We start from the raw sequence: 13,594 nt of genomic DNA on the forward strand, positions 1-13,594 counted from the left end.
CCGCCCCTGCGCGCTCCCTGTGCGGTGCGAGCTCGGCGCAGCGCCGGCAGGAGGGGAACTACTTGGGAAAAGAACAGCTTTTTGGATTTTCCCCCATTGTCGGATACAGGCATTTCCAAGGGAAACTGTTGAAATGCATAACCTGCAAAGTAAGTTGCCTTTTCTGCCTGTGGCTTTTGATGTGATCGGGTCCTGGCTAGTTTGGTCACCAGGTAGGTGTGTGCGCGTGCAGCGTGCATGCGTGGAGTGTGTGTGTGTGTGCACGCGCGCACACCCCGTGAATGTGAATGCTGCCCGGAGAGGGCAGATGAGAGATTAGGGAAGACACTCCCTCGCGTCCTCTGGGGGTCAGTGCAAGCGAAAGATGGGGTTTGGGTTGGAGTTAATGAGCAAGTGCTGGACTGGCAGTCGGTGCCGGGCGAGCGCTGCGCTCCTCTTCAGGCCGGGTTACCACATGGGCCAGCGGCCAGATGGGCTCTCACCCATTGCTGCCCCATGCGGGGCAGGGCTAGGCTGGTGTTAGGCTGGCCGCACTGCTCCAAGCACTGGGCCCCTCATACGGCGGGGCGAGGGTAAACATTTTTACTGAACTACAATATTTTTTTAATTTTAGATGGGAATATACCCCCCGCCCGCCGCCACTTTTACCATTTAGGCAAATAGAAAAGTGTGAGTGGGATAAAGTGGGAGGGGACAGGATGAGCCTGCCTTCTCCAGTCCTGGGAAAAGAAATCAAAGAGGGGATGCAGACAGGGCCACCACCTGAGCTCTCACCTGCTTCGTGACTCCAAAGTTGATAGGATGTCCAAGAGACAAAATTTCAGGGGCTCAGTGTTTGTCATACAGATGCATGTGTGCATAGACCACCAGTGCCCACTGTATTCTTAAAGCGAGCCCCCTTTACATGGGGGGGGGTTTCTCCCACACACAGAATATTGTGAATGTCAAAAGCAGTTGTTCACAATGGGAGTGTACATTAATCTCCAGTGCAGTGACACGATTATATGCAGGAGACTTTGAAGAACCAAAATTAATCATTAGACTTATAGCGAAATTGATTTAAATACTGCTAATAAAGAATATTTGTCCTTGGAGTGAGGCATTTGAGCTAGAGGGAGAAAAGCAAAAAAGAAAGAAAGAAAAAAAAAGAAAGAAGAAAGATTACATCACCTTCCTTTTCAAGCAGTATTAGCCAAAGACTGGTTCATCGATGAACTACTTTGCAGAGATTACTATACCTCTAATCTGCTGTCTAGTATTTTCTTTTTGGAAGAAGTATCTACTTTTTGCTTAGTTTTGTTGGAATGGAGCATTGAAATTCTTACTAATGTTGGCAATTATGCTTATTTCTGTGATAGTAGGCATCTTCATTCTCTGCAGATTTTTATTGTCATCCTGTAAAGCTCGTTTTTAACTTTGGTATATTCAGTTGAGGAAGAGTTTGTCTATACATTTTTTAAAAAATTGTCCTTTCTAATGTAGTACATTTATGACAGTGTTTTAAGTTCTGAGCTCTGGGCAAATTATGCAGGACTGAAACACCCAGAGTTCTTGATCCTTCTGCTTTTGTAACATGTATGAGAGATATATAAGGATTGTAACATACAACAGAAGGATGGCTTTGTAAGATTTTTATACCAAGGAATGGCAGGGCTATCTATAAACCCAGATGCACGGGGGTGGGGTGGGGGAGCAAGCTCCTAGCTGCAGCTATCAGCTTTTGTCAACCTGCCAACCGCGGAGAGCGAGCCATGCTGCACGGAGTAATAAAGGAATTACAAAACTCACTGCTGCCGGAGAACAGTGAAATTAAACACCTTTAGAAACGATGAGCCTGTGTACTTTGCAGCTGTGCTATGCGTGGGTCCTCGGTGAGGCTCGGGACCATATGAAAGCTGGCATAGAAGGGAACTGATGAAGCAGGAGTGGTCTGGTGACATTTTTCTGACTTGATTGGCTGGGATGTGTGATGTAATAGGTTACAGTGCAGCCCCTTGTAGGTTTTAAAATGAATTCCAAGACACCATTACAAAGAAAGCCGGACTCTTTTCTTATAGCTGAGCTCAGCCAAGGAAACTCTTGCACAAATGTACAACACTGTCTGGAATATGGAAGACCTGGATTTAGAATATGCCAAGACAGATATAAATTGTGGCACAGACTTGATGTTTTATATAGAAATGGATCCACCAGGTAATACTGCAATTTTAATGGAGAGAGCTAGTTAATTTTGTGGCTTTTTAATTTTTTTGAAAGCTGCTGTTACAGGTCCTCTTTCATTTGCTATTTTTACTAATTTGTTCCATGGATAAAAATCAGTTTGATTATAACTTGAGAATTAGAGACTGTCAGGGGAAGGAAGCAGCTCAGGATGTACGTGGTAAATGCTGGTTCTTGAATGAATATGAATTAAATTTCACTTTTTCATTGGTGTCTTTGTTAATCATGCATGGTCCTCTGCTAGCTGGGATATAGTGTCATATATCGTTGCTTTAATTAAAATGATGCCTCCTTTTGTGCCGTGTTTCTCTATTGACAGTGGCTGAGGACAGTGTGGTACTTTGCAGTGATAACACTTGACTTTAGCAAGCATACTATGTAGTACTGATTCCAACTCAGTTCTCTCTGACCCCAAACTCTTCTGAATCTGATATGGGGACTTTGCTTGCTCTCTTGCTTAGTTAGATTAAGATACTTAGAATGTATAAAGAAATTGAGTTTCCATTTTTCAATCCTAGTCTTTGTTAAAATATTCTTGATGGACACCTGAAAATCATTTTTTGCAAAAGTTAAAATACTAACAGTGCTTTAAAAGTGTGACTTCAAATTAAGCCAAAAATCCTAGATTTGTTTCCTCAGTTTTCTTTTACTATTTTAGCCTTCCCCTATTTAAGAAATTCAGAAACACTGCAGTCTTTTATCTGTCACCAAGTCATTATATATACTGATTTGACATTGAGGAAGGGGGGGGGTCTAAGGTTTTTAATAACACTTGGCATATAAAGCAGTTTATCCAGCAGAATATTAACATGAATACTAAGAAGATTTAGGTCACCGATGAGTTTCGTAAAGTGGCTTTTGGCAGAACAGTGCCTGAAAAACTGATTAGAGAAACCCAATTCCTCCTCTTAAAACATACTTATCTAGGTGAGCTTTTCTGTTACTGCAACAGCATTTGTGGGGAACAGAGGACCAAGTCTGTGTTTTATAATTAAATAAGGAGAGAAAATTAAAGCCAACTCATATTTCTGCTGCTTATATGTTTATAGTTTTTTACTTTAGATGAATTTACCCAGGCATACAACTTTAATATAGCTAGAATCTAGATGGTGAAAATTCACATGGTCAGCCCAATTTATTCATCTGTAAGGTTCTATCACTCTTCTTTTCAGTTTTGTTTCTTTTTGAGCTCTGAAATTGTTCTTAAAAAAACAATTATCTTCTATGGTGTGTGGAATTATGAATTACTGGCATCTGTCAGTTATTCTAATTTCTTTTTTGTCTGTTACAGTGGAAATGCTATTTTTTGAAACATTTTCAGTCTAGTTTTAAATGTTCAATTGGAGTTGGGATTGCAAGCAACTTTTCCTTTCTCTTTCATCTGCAGCACTGCCTCCTAAGCCACCCAAACCCACCACGGTAGCCAACAACGGTATGAATAACAATATGTCTTTACAAGATGCTGAATGGTACTGGGGAGATATCTCCAGGTGAGGCCACAGGACTGCTAAATTCCATTTTTAGGATACTATCCAACATAAGCATGGAGCATAGTTGGTTCTCTTCCAAAGACAACCAGAAAAATCACTGAGTGCTGAAGTACTGGGGGTGCTGGATGCCACAGGAAATTAAATACCCGGGAAGTTTCATTATTGACAGAGATGTCAGGAGGGCTCCAGGATGACACTGCACTGCTCTCTATTAAGCAGAACTTTAAGAATTAATGTCATAGTCTTAAACTCAGGAACATTAAATGACATTTTTTAAAAGCATTTTGGGGGGGTCAAGAGGGAGTTAGGGGAAACCTTATGGGGCTTGTGACTTTTTATGCTAATTTGTTACAAAAATAAATGTATTATAGATGCACCAGCGGGTACCCCTTTATTTTTAGTTCTCATGCACTTGTTATTAATGGGACTAAAATCGATAACCTTTGTATACAAAGAAAATCAGCTCTGAAAATGTAATACCTACATGTAAATCTAGAGGGTCAGGATATAGGTATAAGGGGACTTGATTTACTCACCCAATTTGGCTGTGAACCTCAATCTGTGTTAAAAATCAAGTTTTTTAGGGCTAGGGGTATATCTCAGTGGTAGAGTGCTTACTTTGTGTGCATGAGGACCTGAATTCAATCCCCAGCATCACCCCCACACACCAAAAAAAAAAGTGTATTTATGGCCCCTGAGTTCTCAAGGTAGTAAACATTGTTTTCATTTCAGGGAAGAAGTAAATGAAAAACTTCGAGATACAGCAGATGGAACCTTTTTGGTACGAGATGCATCCACTAAAATGCATGGTGATTATACGCTTACACTAAGGTGAGTTAGGGAATACAGCTGAGATTTGGGTGTTGGGGTCAACACAGAAGCATACTTCTTTATTAGGAAATTGTAATACTATTATTTTACATTAAATTTATAGGAAAGGAGGGAATAACAAATTAATCAAGATATTTCATCGAGATGGAAAATATGGCTTCTCAGACCCATTAACCTTCAATTCTGTGGTTGAACTAATAAACCACTACCGGAATGAATCTCTAGCTCAGTACAATCCCAAACTGGATGTGAAGTTACTGTATCCAGTATCCAAATACCAACAGGTAATCAAAACTGGTTATCATGATGTGTAGACAAGATATTTTCAAATTTAGAAAACATTTCGTGGTAGATGAATCAGGTTTGAAAAAACTTTACACTATGATAATACAATTGTACTTTTAAAATTGCTAAATCAATTAGTTTAAAGATTTTTTTTCCTTGTTTCCTCCTTTACTAAGAAGTTGTTATTTCATTAATACTTTTATCAACCGATTTGACTTTGCCCTCTAATCCTTTTAGGATCAAGTTGTCAAAGAAGATAACATTGAAGCTGTAGGGAAAAAGTTACATGAATATAACACTCAATTTCAAGAAAAAAGTCGAGAATATGATAGATTATATGAAGAATATACCCGTACTTCCCAGGTGAGTGCTCTGCAAAACTGAACTAAAAGTTCAGAACTCTGAGCTGTCAGGCCCTAACACATGTCATAGTCATCTTTAAAAAAAAAGAAAGAGGGAGAGAGAATAAAAAAGGCTGAGATTTGCAGATGAAGTGGGTGAGGGAGATCATTTCTTTGTGCATCACTGTTGATTATTCTAGCATTAAATCTCTAAACCTAATGAAGCCTATAGTTAGCAGAATAATTACGTCCACACAGTAACTGAACGGGCGGGGGGGTCACTTCTAAGTTGATTTGACAAAAGTCCCAGTTGAAAAATTCTGCTTAGGTTGAAAGTGCCACAGACTTGTCTGGTCTCTGAAATGGAGATTTCACATTCAGATGCCCTGCTGTGAAAGGCAAGGTGAAGGCACCTTTCCTTCAGTGTTTTTCTAGAGACTTGTACCTCTTGGAGAGCCAGGGGGAGAAAGCCCTGTGAACGCTGTAAACTGAAAGCTGGATCATTCTCCATCAATTGAGAAAATTCTCCATGTATTTTTGTGATACTGTTTTCATGGGTTTTATGAATTCTCATGCCACTAACAGTACAGTTGGCCCTCATGTTGGTGGATCTTTTATCTGTCTGAACATGTACAGGCTTTTTCTCTTGTCCTTAATCCCTAAGGGATACCATACGGTATTCACACAGCATTTACATCTATAAGTAATCTAGAGCTACATCTATAAGTAATCTAGAGCTACATCTATAAGTAATCTAGAGCTACATCTATAAGTAATCTAGAGCTACTATAGAGTACACAAGAGGAAGTCGCCATGCTCTGTGTGATTCCCACATCCCTTTCTATAGGACCTTGAACAGCCATGGATCTTGGTAGCAGAGGAGGATCCCAGAAGGTCTCTTTTGATACCTAGGATGACTGTATTCAGAAGCTATAGATGATACAAATCAAGTCGTTCTATGAAAGGTATAACATTGTCTTACTAACCTTGTTATAGGAAATCCAAATGAAAAGAACAGCTATTGAAGCATTTAATGAAACTATAAAAATATTTGAAGAACAGTGCCAAACCCAGGAGCGGTACAGCAAAGAATACATAGAAAAGTTTAAACGTGAAGGCAATGAGAAAGAAATACAGAGGTGGGTGAACCATGAACACTTCTTTTTTTTTTTTTTTTTTTTTTTTATAGGGAAAAAGTTACATGAATATAACACTCAATTTCAAGAAAAAAGTCGAGAATATGATAGATTATATGAAGAATATACCCGTACTTCCCAGGTGAGTGCTCTGCAAAACTGAACTAAAAGTTCAGAACTCTGAGCTGTCAGGCCCTAACACATGTCATAGTCATCTTTAAAAAAAAAGAAAGAGGGAGAGAGAATAAAAAAGGCTGAGATTTGCAGATGAAGTGGGTGAGGGAGATCATTTCTTTGTGCATCACTGTTGATTATTCTAGCATTAAATCTCTAAACCTAATGAAGCCTATAGTTAGCAGAATAATTACGTCCACACAGTAACTGAACGGGCGGGGGGGTCACTTCTAAGTTGATTTGACAAAAGTCCCAGTTGAAAAATTCTGCTTAGGTTGAAAGTGCCACAGACTTGTCTGGTCTCTGAAATGGAGATTTCACATTCAGATGCCCTGCTGTGAAAGGCAAGGTGAAGGCACCTTTCCTTCAGTGTTTTTCTAGAGACTTGTACCTCTTGGAGAGCCAGGGGGAGAAAGCCCTGTGAACGCTGTAAACTGAAAGCTGGATCATTCTCCATCAATTGAGAAAATTCTCCATGTATTTTTGTGATACTGTTTTCATGGGTTTTATGAATTCTCATGCCACTAACAGTACAGTTGGCCCTCATGTTGGTGGATCTTTTATCTGTCTGAACATGTACAGGCTTTTTCTCTTGTCCTTAATCCCTAAGGGATACCATACGGTATTCACACAGCATTTACATCTATAAGTAATCTAGAGCTACATCTATAAGTAATCTAGAGCTACATCTATAAGTAATCTAGAGCTACATCTATAAGTAATCTAGAGCTACTATAGAGTACACAAGAGGAAGTCGCCATGCTCTGTGTGATTCCCACATCCCTTTCTATAGGACCTTGAACAGCCATGGATCTTGGTAGCAGAGGAGGATCCCAGAAGGTCTCTTTTGATACCTAGGATGACTGTATTCAGAAGCTATAGATGATACAAATCAAGTCGTTCTATGAAAGGTATAACATTGTCTTACTAACCTTGTTATAGGAAATCCAAATGAAAAGAACAGCTATTGAAGCATTTAATGAAACTATAAAAATATTTGAAGAACAGTGCCAAACCCAGGAGCGGTACAGCAAAGAATACATAGAAAAGTTTAAACGTGAAGGCAATGAGAAAGAAATACAGAGGTGGGTGAACCATGAACACTTCTTTTTTTTTTTTTTTTTTTTTTTTTTTTTGTCCTTGTGCTAGAAATAACCATAGTCTTTTAAAGCCTCCAACTCTCAGCAGTGTTTTTGCCTCAGCTTCTCAAGTGCTGAGACTGCAGGAGTACACCATTACGCCTGGCTTATAGAAATTTTTATGTTGTTATATTTAATCACTTTTTTTAGTGAATAGTCTTAAATCTCTCATTATCTTTCTAGAAGATTGAAGATCTATTTACTTCCCATTATTTTTAGATAATGTAATCTCCAATGGGTTTGTTCATTATCTACTGTGATTATATATTAAAAATGTGCCATACAATCTATTCAAGGAAAAAAAAACCTGCTCATTTTCTGTGCTTTACATAGTTTAAAAATGACAAGAACATGCTCTTTACCTGAGGAGCCTTATCTTGCTGTGATCTGATGAAACTTTTCATAAACTTTGGGGAGCTTTCATGATGTCCTCAGGCAATTACAGATACATTTCTCTTCCTTGCAGAATTATGCATAATTATGATAAGTTAAAGTCGCGGATCAGTGAAATTATTGACAGTAGAAGAAGATTGGAGGAAGACTTGAAAAAGCAGGCAGCTGAGTATCGCGAGATTGACAAACGTATGAACAGCATTAAACCAGACCTCATTCAGCTGAGAAAGACACGAGACCAGTACTTGATGTAAGGAAACAGAGCCCTGGAAGGGAATGGCTGGAAATTGCTAAGATTAAGGATGAGTTATTACCGCATTCTCTTCACATCTTTTATAGGTGGTTGACTCAAAAAGGTGTTCGGCAAAAGAAGTTGAACGAGTGGTTGGGCAATGAAAACACTGAAGAGTAAGTGGCTACAAAAGATGGGTGATAGCAAAAGGTTTTCCTCATTTTAACTGACTGTTTTTATAACAAGTGAGGAAGTTCAATGAGTTTGGAACATCTCATAGGAGAAAAGTATATAAACTGAATGTCATCATCTAGAATTTTTGAAATGGAAAGTTTAGCTAAGGAGGACTTGGAGTTATTTTTACCCATAGTTGTATAAAATAACCCTATGGGTCTCCATAAAGATGTCCCTGAACAATCTAAAAAAAAAATCCCAAAATATTTTTGGAGCAATCAGAACAAAACAGTTATGTTTAGTATATTTTGAAGGTTAAGTATATATTTGGCTCGAGTTACTCAAAAGCTGGCATTCCTCCTAAACAATTTCCTGATCTAAACCCAGTAAACAGGACCATTTACTGTCCTCTCCACCAGGTACCTCAGTGTGATTGCTGACCTGAAAACAGAAATAGCCGAAGTTATCGCTAACAATTTGTGTGTGGGTGGGTGTGGTGCTGCACTGGAGGATGAGCACAGTGTGCAAAACGCAGAGCAGAGTGGTGGGGCCGGGTCACCCACGTGGTGCTTGGTCCAACTAGGGCTGGGTCAGAGTGGACAGAACTGGGTGGACGTGACTGGAGGGCTGTTCCCAGGGGAGGCTCCGGGGCGAGGTGGGGCGCCCACACTCGTCACTCAAACCTTCTCTCCTGCCTGCTCAGCCAATATTCACTGGTGGAAGACGACGAAGATTTGCCCCACCACGATGAGAAGACGTGGAATGTGGGCAGCAGCAACCGCAACAAGGCCGAGAACCTACTGCGAGGGAAGCGTGACGGCACTTTTCTCGTTCGGGAGAGCAGTAAGCAAGGCTGCTATGCCTGCTCTGTGGTGTACGTATCTCCGGGGCTCAGTTTCGTGCATCGATTTTGACGAAGGATTTAGGCCTTGAAGGTCTTAGCCTTGAAGAATTATATAGTTCAATAATGCGAAAGGGGAAATAAAATAGACATAAAGTCATCTTCTAGTCTAGCCAGAAGTGTTTGTCAGTAAGGTCTAATAGCAGGAAACCTACATTTTAGCAGGAGGATGGGGGTTTGGGTTCCAGTTTGGCAGCAAATTAATCATGAGATATCGATAAGTCTTTCCTTGGCTTGAAAGTGGAAGCACAATGCCTCTGGCACCCCTGCCCCCCACCCCCCGTTTTTCTTCCTAAATGTTATTGTGTAGATAGAATCCCAGGCAATTCACTTGAGAACAGCACCAGTACGGAAAGTCTGCTTTAGAAACGGGTCAGAACAAGAAGAGACATGTATTTATTTCATAATAGTCTGGGGAGTGCTTTAAAAAGTGAGTCTTGGGTCACTGGCATTTCTCTGTTAGAGAAGTCCAAGTCTTCTAGTAGAGAAATATTCTAAAAGTACGTTATATTCCACAGTCAATCTGTATTTAAGAAATACTCCTTTAGGAAGGAAGAAGTGAGACCTTTGGGTGGACAGTGGAATAGAATACAGAGAAAATGCAGGTGGCAGGTTGCGTAGACATTTCAGAGCGAGCTTGAAAGAATCCTGTTCATGATTTCCAGTGGAGCAGCAATGCTGCGGGTCGTGTAGTGTGACAGCGTGCTCGGGAGCTGCCATTGTCACGGGTTTGTCCTGGCAGGCACCTGACACCCTTACATGTCTGTGACAGATGTGCTACTCATGTCCTCTTTTTACATCCCTTTAAAGATGAAAATACAACAGCTCACTGTAGCTGGCCCAAGAGCTTCTCCCTGCTCAAGTCCCTCAGCCAGTCAGTAAATGACAGAGCCCGGACAGAGGTCACAGCCGCCTAGGCCTCTTCCCCTAGCTTGTCAGGGGCTGCATGCAGAGTGTGGTCTTGCAGGACAATGACTTTGTTAAAAACATCTTATTGGAGTTGAGAGTTTTCCTGGACAAACTCAAAGGGCTCCTGTGTTTCGTGTCTTCCCCAGGGTGGACGGTGAGGTCAAGCATTGCGTCATCAACAAAACAGCAACTGGATATGGCTTTGCAGAGCCCTATAACCTGTACAGCTCCCTGAAGGAACTGGTGCTACATTACCAACACACCTCTCTCGTGCAGCACAACGACTCCCTCAACGTCACACTAGCATACCCCGTATATGCACAGCAGAGGCGATGAGCGCTGCCCTCCGATCATGTTCCTGACCTTCAGCCACCTGAGGCCTCTGGGAAGCAAAGGGCTCCTCTCCAGCCTGACCTGTGAATTGAGCTGCAGAAACAAAGCCATTGTCTCTCTGCAGATGGGACTAGAGCTTTCTTGGACAAAAAGAAGTAGGGAGAAGGCACACAGCCTAGGGCTGCAGGATGATCAGCTGTTTCTAACCTGGACTGCTTATCCTTTTTTTAAAAATTTTGGTTTAATTTAAAGCCACAACACAAAGAGAAAAGAAATGCAAAAATCTCTGCGTGCAGGGACAAAGAGGCCTTTAACCATGGTGCTTGTTAATGCTTTCTGAAGCTTTACCAGCTCAAAGTTGGGACTTTGGAAACCAGAAGGAAGATAGGGCTGAAGAGCCTGTGCCCAAGGGTGCTGGGTCCAGCCTGGGTTAGCCTGGGTGTCGCTGTGCGCAGTGAGCCCAGACACATCGCACTGTGGATTATTTCATTTTCTAGCAAGTGAATGCTATGTAGCAGAAAGGCACTTCGCTCATGAGGGACATTTTGGGGAGGACATCAGTCCACACATGTTCAGAGAAAAATCTATTGTAGCAGAGTGCCAGAAAGTGTTTAATCTTGTCAAAACAAAAAACAACTCAGCAACAGAAAAATGGAGCTCGGAAAACAGGACTTAAAGTGACATTCAGTATATAAAATATGTACATACTATTGGATGACTAACTATCAAATAGATGGATTTGTATCAATACCAAATAGCTTCTGTTTTGTTTTGCTGAAGGCTAAATGCACAGCTCTATGCAATTAATTTTCATTAAGTTATCAGTTTAAAATGTACTTTCAGAATAAGCTTCTTCTACCCCAATTTTCGTTGCCTGAAAATATTGTCCCTGATTTTTGTTAATAGTCATTTTGTTATTCTTTTTTTTTTAAAGAAGTGTACAGAATGCCAGTAAAAGGCTTCAGAATTAAAACTATGAAATATTTTACAGTTTTTCTTGTACAGAGTCCTTGGCTGTTAGCCCAAGGTTAAAAAGTTCATAACAGATTTTTTTGGACTAAATGTTTTGTTGGGCAGTGCCTGATAAGCTTCAAAGCTGCTTTATTCAATAAAAAAAAGATATATGAATATGACAAAAGTATTGCTGAGTCCAACAATGTTTTAAGACTCTTAAAATACGGTACCTGGCAATGTTTCCTAATGAATTGTGAACTTCTTGAATTTAGGGAGCGGGGAATGTAGTGGAGGGCTGTACCAGGTGGGGTTGGGGGAGGGGGTGGTGCAGGTGGTGTGCACTTTCTCATGATTACAGAGAAGTGAACAACTGCAAGTGAAGTCTCTTATATTTCAGTCTTCTTCCACGTTGACTTGCTGGTTGGCATCAATTTAGTGACAGTTACAAACCTACTGTAACTCTTAACCCAGTGCAGCTGGTCTGGATTTTTTTATTTAAAGTTCTTATGAAAAGCTGAGAGTCTGTGTTTGGATTCCTGGAACAGTGCTCCTCTTTGTTTAGCACACTGGTTTCAAGGTATAATCTCTGCATTTAGAACATGTGTTGTTTCTGTTTCTAATATGAAACTAGTCACGACAACCAACATCCATTTTTTAAAACTGCACGATCTGAAAAATATTTTTAGCTGGTGTTTGTTACTTTCCTAGCTTTCTATTCAATTTAGAACACGTAGCAAGGAGACACAGCACACGGCTACTGCTGTGGGCTCTGTGGAGCTTGTTCAAGTCCTGGCCATTGCAGGAATCCAAAGGCAGAGCCTTCTCATTTATCCAAATAATGGTGCGTCCCACTTAACTCGGGAAAGGAAGGGGGTGGAGGTGTCATCCTTGCAATTTAGGGTGGTGGTGAGAGTTCTCCTTCCCAAATTTACATATGCAAAAGCTGTTGTTTTGGAAGATGTTGCAGAAATTGTACATGTGTCGGGAGCAGGAAAGGCTGATTATAATCATGGTCACTGCTCCGGCAGATGACAATGAGATCTCATAGTTCGTGTCCCTTTCTCCATATTAGTTTCACGCGCAGCTTTCTCTTCCCATCAAATACAAAGTGAAGATAATTTGTTTTGTCTTTTAAATGTTCTTCCCTTTAAAAATCTTTCGGAAGAATCCACCTTAGCAGCTGAGTTAATGGTCTGTAGAATGTATTACTTTTCTTTACATAAAGTCAGTCTTCAGCTAGACTGTCAGCCCTCAAACTTGACTTCCGATCTGACCATCTCCCTCTCCTCATCAGACAAGTAATATTTTTCCCTGATTTTAGTCTGTGTCTGTGCTTTAAAACTGGTGGTGAGATCTTGAAGTCTAACAGTTAATAGTGTTTATAAACTAGGTTTGTGTGGTTTTTTGTTTTGTTTTGGTTTTTTTTGGTCTTTTTTCTTTTTTGGTAGCACATCATATATGTTATTCAATACAAATAATTTTCATTTATTTTCTAAACTATATCTGAGATGTGATGTCTCATTGAAAACTACAATTTGGTTTTTTTGCTTCAACATTCTGCAAGATGACATGCTATTTAGGCGGTCACCTCGTGTTTGCATCTCACAAGCATAAGTGCAATAGAATTTTCATTGAACAGAAGGAAGAATTTATTGTTCCATCTAACAGCTAGTTACATCATACCTATTCTGCTGAGTGCATTTTTTTTTTTTTTTTTTTTTTTTTTTTTACGGGGATTGAACTCGGGTCCTTGTGCTTGTGAGGCAGGTGGTGGAACCACTGAGCTAAATCCCCAGCCCGCTGAGTGCATTATTGTTGATAATGTAGCATGCCCGCCACTATCACCCTTCTGTTTGGCCATCAGGGCTCTGTGGGTTCAATCAGACAGCCACCTTCCACTGTTGTCTGAGAGGCTCGTGAGTATGAATGCATACAGCAGAGGCACTCCTGATTCGTGCTTTATCCATGCATCAGTTTTTCCCACCATGTGTAGCATCCAAAAGACAAAGCCAGAATCTAGCTGCAGAGAGGCTGTGAAAGGGCTGTAGAAGAGGGGAGCATTGGGACCACATGTTCCACACC

General features: G+C 40.6%; 1 protein-coding gene across 4 annotated transcripts in view; it reads left to right on the forward strand.

The window, feature by feature from the left end:
* Pik3r1 (phosphoinositide-3-kinase regulatory subunit 1) overlaps positions 1 to 13,238 on the forward strand; it is a 91,048-nt gene extending 77,810 nt beyond the window's left edge. Inside the window, exons 1-11 of one of the 4 annotated variants that reach the window (XM_010637290.1) lie at positions 7 to 149; positions 2,058 to 2,193; positions 3,608 to 3,710; positions 4,443 to 4,541; positions 4,645 to 4,825; positions 5,064 to 5,189; positions 6,164 to 6,306; positions 8,083 to 8,259; positions 8,349 to 8,417; positions 9,119 to 9,289; positions 10,372 to 13,238. In XM_010637290.1, coding sequence (XP_010635592.1) covers positions 2,088 to 2,193; positions 3,608 to 3,710; positions 4,443 to 4,541; positions 4,645 to 4,825; positions 5,064 to 5,189; positions 6,164 to 6,306; positions 8,083 to 8,259; positions 8,349 to 8,417; positions 9,119 to 9,289; positions 10,372 to 10,561 — 1,365 coding nt within the window. In that variant the 5' untranslated portion in view covers positions 7 to 149; positions 2,058 to 2,087 and the 3' untranslated portion in view covers positions 10,562 to 13,238. Of the gene's footprint in view, positions 1 to 6; positions 150 to 2,057; positions 2,194 to 3,607; positions 3,711 to 4,442; positions 4,542 to 4,644; positions 4,826 to 5,063; positions 5,190 to 6,163; positions 6,307 to 6,368; positions 6,446 to 7,419; positions 7,563 to 8,082; positions 8,260 to 8,348; positions 8,418 to 9,118; positions 9,290 to 10,371 lie in introns of those variants that run through there. The other 3 variants (XM_010637289.3, XM_010637291.1, XM_010637287.3) reach the window with 3 other exon arrangements.
* Positions 13,239 to 13,594: the final 356 nt, after the last annotated feature.

The sequence above is a fragment of the Fukomys damarensis genome, unplaced genomic scaffold, assembly GCF_012274545.1.
Source record: "Fukomys damarensis isolate Sample0158 unplaced genomic scaffold, DMR_v1.0_HiC HiC_scaffold_1, whole genome shotgun sequence".
NCBI classification, from domain to species: domain Eukaryota; kingdom Metazoa; phylum Chordata; class Mammalia; order Rodentia; family Bathyergidae; genus Fukomys; species Fukomys damarensis.